The sequence below is a fragment of the Alosa sapidissima genome, chromosome 5 (genome assembly GCF_018492685.1).
Source record: "Alosa sapidissima isolate fAloSap1 chromosome 5, fAloSap1.pri, whole genome shotgun sequence".
NCBI lineage: Eukaryota > Metazoa > Chordata > Actinopteri > Clupeiformes > Clupeidae > Alosa > Alosa sapidissima.
Window position 1 is genome coordinate 4,822,163 of NC_055961.1, and position 6,176 is coordinate 4,828,338.

The 6,176-nt window shown below is 44.5% G+C and overlaps 1 protein-coding gene across 1 annotated transcript in view; it reads left to right on the forward strand.

The window, feature by feature from the left end:
• The window catches only part of usp28 (ubiquitin specific peptidase 28), a 31,080-nt gene that overhangs the window by 18,038 nt on the left and 6,866 nt on the right, over window positions 1-6,176 (forward strand). The window contains exons 20-24 of the mRNA XM_042092108.1: window positions 1-177; window positions 872-967; window positions 2,610-2,788; window positions 3,332-3,410; window positions 5,296-5,375. The exon at window positions 1-177 is cut by the window's left edge and continues 87 nt beyond it. Of these exons, the coding sequence (XP_041948042.1) occupies window positions 1-177; window positions 872-967; window positions 2,610-2,788; window positions 3,332-3,410; window positions 5,296-5,375 (611 nt within the window). The remainder of the gene's footprint in view (window positions 178-871; window positions 968-2,609; window positions 2,789-3,331; window positions 3,411-5,295; window positions 5,376-6,176) is intronic.

Consider the following 6,176-nt stretch of genomic DNA (forward strand, 5'->3'; position numbering starts at 1 on the left):
GTCTCCACGGACAACCAGCCTGACAACACCACTACCCAGAGTTCCTCAGAAGAGGGCAGGGCCGGAGCCAGGGCTCCCGTGGAGACGCAGCCCCAGGAGAATGTGATGTCAGAGGTGGACATTCCAAACGTGGGGAAGATTCAGGTGCTGTCCAACAGTGATGGCTTTAACGAGGAGGTGAGAGACAGGAGACTGGCCTGAACATACAGCCACAATACCTATACAAATGCATACATGCATAAACCCATACATGCATAAACCCACATATACCCATACAAATACATACATACATGCATAAACCCATACATATGAAGAGCTCTTTTCCAAAACTCTAGAAATCCATTTTTGAAAACGTATTATTGTGAATTTCAGGCCATGTCAATACAAGTGCAGTTGTGTTGTATACAATGTCAAATAACAATAACCCACTGTAATTACTTAGACATAGAAAATATTTATGAAAATACATTAAAATGGTGGATATAGTGTTTTGGAAAAGAACTCCTCATATACTGTATACATACAGCCGGTAGCTTACACATAATAAATAAATAAATACATAAATAAATAAATAAATAAATAGATAAATACATACATACAGATAGCCACTACAGATGTATAGGCTACATACAGTGTACAAATAACCAACATATACTGTATACTACATAAGCATAGATACTGTACAATAGGTACACATTTACAGAGAAACAGAGAAGCCCATTCGTACAAGTAGTCACTTTATTTCAGAAGATTAAGTGAGAACATCCCGAGTCCTCTTCCTGTAGGATCCCACATCCCCAGATGGAACATACTGTAATCTAATCTAATCTTCCAGATGAAGTGACATGGCTGTGTGACTGCTTGTGTTTAGATGATCCTGACCCCGGCCATGCAGGGGATCATTCTGGCCATCGCCAAAGCCAGCAAAGTCATCGACAAGGATGGTCCAGAGGCTGGACTCATTAAGGTAAACAGTAGCGGCTGTCCTCTGCCCAGGGCCTTCTGTAAAATACTACACTAGCTATACTTCACTTCATATCAGAGAAGCTACTAAGCCCAGGGCCTTCTGTAAAATACTACACTAGCTATACTACACTTCATATCAGAGAAGCTACTAAGCCCAGGGCCTTCTGTAAAATACTACACTAGCTATACTACACTTCATATCAGAGAAGCTACTAAGCCCAGGGCCTTCTGTAAAATACTACACTAGCTATACTTCACTTCATATAAGAGAAGCTACTAAGCCCAGGGCTTTCTGTAAAATACTACACTAGCTATACTTCACTTCATATACTTCACTTCATATAAGAGAAGCTACTAAACCCAGGGCTTGTTGGGTATATTTAGCTTTCCAACAACGGGAGATTTTTTTTTTTTTTTTTGGGGGGGGGGGGGGGGTGTCAGTGTTTATACCGGATCTGTGTTTGCATATGTAATACGTTTCATACACGTGTTTCAACACTGCATTTCGGTCGTTGCTTTTACCTTACCATTACCTTACGCATGCCAGTTATGTATCCACCAGCTGCCTGCCTGCAGCCTACTTCCAAAACTCCAAAGCTGCTTGCTGTCTGATTTGGTTCCGAGGGCACAAGTTCAGTATATCAACAACACTCAATAACAGTTTATGTGATGTGTTAATCAATTAAATTTCCAACAATTTCACAACAGCTTGTTCTGGAGTAGGCCATTCAACTAGCCCGCTTGCTTACGACGAGACTCAGGCTGCGCAATCGGCACCCGCTTCTTTATTTGGGTTTTGGGTCGCCAGGTTTTAGCCTATGACAAAACGGTTGAAATTGAAACGTGAAAGTGAAATTGAAAAGTGATTGTGTATGTGTAGGGTGTATTACACAATCTGGCAACCTGAGATGTCAGACTAATAGAAAAAATGAATGGATCAATGATTTTAAAATGAAGTTTGATGGCCATGCAAATTACGGGAGTTTTCCGGGAGAAATAACAAAACGGGAGGGTGCCGGGAGATGACCTTGAAATATGGGAGAAACCCGGGAAAAACAGGAGTGTTGACAGGTATGGTATAAACATTAATTTAGTGAAATACCGGTATGTATTTTTCTGTAAAATACTACACTAGCTATACTACACTTCATATCAGAGATGCTACTAAGAGACCCTCTGTCAACCTTCCTCTTCCTCTTCCTCTCCCTGTCTTCATGTACAAGGTGTTTTTTTTACTTCCTCCTTTAGTTCCTCTCTGCAGGTGTTCATAATCACTCCTGCCCCAGTGCTGCCTACTGCCCATACCCTCATTCCCTAAACAATGTTGCCTCTCTCCCTCTCTCCCTCCCTCTCTCTCTCTCTCTCTCCCTCCCCCTCTCTCTCCTCTCTCTCCCTCCCTCTCTCTCTCTCCCTCTCTCTCTCTCCCTCTCTCTCCTCTCTCTCTCTTCCTTTCTTCTCTCTCTCTCTCCCTCTCTCTCTCCTTCCCTCTCTCCCTACCTTTCTCCCTCTCCTTCACTCTCTCCCTCCCTCTTTCATTCCTTTCACCCTTCCTTTCTCTCTCTATCTCCCTTTTCCTTCCCCCTCCTTCCCTCCCTCCCTCCCTCCCTCCCTCCCTCCCTCCCTCCGTCTGCTTGTCTCTGCAGGCGTTCCACGAGGAGTACTCGCGTCTGTTCGAGCTGTCCCAGGAGAGCGGCACCCCCCAGCAGGACGCCCGCCTGCAGCACGTCCTCGTCTACCTCTTCCAGAACCGAGCGCCCAAGCGCATCATCGAGAGAACCCTGCTGGAACAGTTTGGCGATCGCAACCTCAGCTTCGATGACAGGTAGGAGACACACCTGTGGGAGAAGAGAGGAGAAAGAACAGGGGGTGAGAGAGGGAGGGAGGGGAGAAGAGGGGAGAGGAGAGGAGAGCAGAGGAACGTGGAGCAGAGTAAAGTAGAGGAGAGTTAGAAGAGAGGTGGAAAAAAGAGAAGATGAGAGAGGAGAAGAGGAGGAGAGTAGAGAGAGGAGAGTTAGAAGAGAGGTGGAAAAAAGAGAAGATGAGAGAGGAGAAGAGGAGGAGAGTAGAGAGAGGAGAGTTAGAGAGGAGGAGGAGAAAAGAGAGATAGGAGAGGAGAGGAGAGAGAGGAGGATGAGGGGAGAGGAGAGGAGAGAGAGGAGAGGAGAGAGAGGAGAGGAGAGGAGAGGAGGATGAGGGGAGAGAGAGGAGGAAGAGAGGAGAGGAGGAGAAGAGAAGACAGAATATGAGAGGAGAGGAGGAGGAGGAGAGACAGGAGAGTTAGAGGAGGAGGAGAGGAATAGAGGCGAGGACAGGAGGAGGAGAGGAGAGAAAGAGTTATCCTTTCATCATCCTAATCTCTCTCCAGGTCCATGAGCATCATGAGAGAAGCTCGCTCCAAAATACGCCTCATCAAACCAGAGGACATGGACATGGAGGAGTACCTGGTACATGCAGATAACACACCAACACCAGAAACAACACTAACACCAGAAACAACACTAACATTAACACCAGAAACAACACTACACAACACCAACACCAGAAACAACACTACACAACACTAACACTACACAACACTAACACCAGAAACAACACTACACAACACTAACAACAGAAACAACTAACACCAGAATCAACACTAACACCAACACCAGAAACAACACTACACAACACTAACACTACACAACACTAACACCAGAAACAACTAACACCAGAACACTACACAACACTAACATCAGAAACAACTAACACCAGAATCAACACTACACAAGACTACACAACACTAACACTACAAAACACTAACACCAGAAACAACACTACACAACACCAACACCAGAAACAACTAACACCAGAAACAACACTACACAACACTAATACCAGAAACAACACTACACAACACCAACACCAGCAGCAACACTACACAACACTAACACAAGAAACAACTAACACTAGAAACAACACTACACAACACTACACAACACTAACACCAGAAACAACACTACACAACACTACACAACACTAACACTACAAAACACTAACACCAGAAACAACTAACACCAGAAACAACACTACACAACACTAACACCAGAAGCAACACTAACACCAGAAACAACACTAACAACACCAACACCAGAAACAACACTACACAACACTACATAACCCTAACACCAGAAACAACACTACACAACAGTAACACCAGAAACAACACTACACAACACTAACACCAGAAACAACTAACACCAGAAGCAACACTACACAACACTAACACCAGAAACAACACTAACAACACTAACACCAGAAACAACACTACACAACACTACATAACCCTAACACCAGAAACAACACTACACAACAGTAACACCAGAAACAACACTACACAACACTAACACCAGAAACAACACTACACAACACCAACACCAGAAACAATACTACACAACATTAACACCAGAAACAACACAACACAAACATCAGAATCAACACTACACAACACTAACAGTAGAAGCAACACTACACAACACTAACACCAGAAGCAACACTACACTAACACCAGAAGCAACACTACACAACACTAACACCAGAAACAACACTACACAACACTACACAACACTAACACTAGAAACAACACTACACAACACTACACAACACTAACACCAGAAGCAACACTACACAACACTAACACCAGAAACAACACTAACAACACTAACAGCAGAATCAACATCACACAACACATTTAATACTGACTGGAGTGTGATAAATTGAGCGTCAGCGTCAGTTCTGGCAGGCCAAGTAGTCAAGGCGCTGCTAACCGCTATGGGCGTCAGCTGATCAGCTGTCAACTCCCTTCGCACTCCCCTCGCTTCTAAATGGCTACATCCAAACAGGGTGCCTTATTTAAAGCTGCTTTAGTTATTCCTAACTGCTTGCTGCTCGCATTTATGCAACCCACCTCCTCCCCTGCTCCACCCTGTCGTGTATAACATGGCATAGGCTTTATGTCATAGTTGCCTGCTCTGTTCATATGGGGGAATAGTTTAGCTCGCTCAGTGTTAAACTGTGTGAGTCCCCCCTAATGCTGCTGCTGGGGACCCCTCTGAACAGAGCCATACCGCCAAATTTAATTTGTAATATATTCAATAAATTTCCTAAAGAATTTATTGCCTGTGTTGTTCTTGACTTAATGGACCTGACAGAAATGTATAATACTGTGTGTCTGTGTGTCTGTGTGTGTGTGTGTGTGTGTGTGTGTGTGTGTGTGTGTGTGTTTGTGTGTGTGTGTTTGTGTCTGTGTGTGTGTGTGTGTGTGTGTGTGTGTGTGTGTGTGTTCTGCAGAAGTGGCATGACGACTACAGCATGTTCAAGACGGTGTTTGCCTACCTGCTCACAGGCCTGGAACAGTACCAGAATGGAAAGTAAGAACCACACGCGTTTCCACCGATCTGTCTGTATGTCTTACACCTCCTCACGGTTCCGTCAGTATATCTTGCACTTCCTCACGGTTCCGTCAGAATATCTTACACTCACTCATGGTTCCATCAGTATATATTACACTTCCTCACGGTTCCGTCAGTATATCTTACACTTGCTCACGGTTCCGTCAGTATATCTTCCTCACGGTTCCGTCAGTATATCTTACACCTCCTCGCAGTTCCGTCAGTATATCTTACACCTCCTCACAGTTCCGTCAGTATATCTTACACTTACTCACGGTTCCGCCAGTATATCTTACACTTCCTCACGGTTCTATCGGTAGTTCCTACACTTCCTCACGGTTCCGTCAGTATATCTTACACGTACACCTCCGTACAGTCAGTATTTCCCATACTGTATCTGCATTTATTTTCTTCCACATGTATATCACACTCAAACTATTCTACAGTTTTCATTCAGCCACTTTCACTCTAGCCACTCTTTGGCCATGCTGGTTCCAGACCTGTTTTAAATGACTACATATCTATTTGTCTACCATGTCTGCTTGGCCATGCTGGTCCCAGACCTGCTGGTGTTAAATGACTACATCTCTGCTTGTCTGTTCGGGTCCCAGACCTGCTGGTGTTAAATGACTACATCTCTGCTTGTCTGGCCATGCTGGTGTTAAATGACTACATCTGTGCTTGCTTGTGTGCGCTGGTCCCAGACCTGCTGGTGTTAAATGACTACATCTCTGCTTGCTTGTGTGCGCTGGTCCCAGACCTGCTGGTGTTAAATGACTA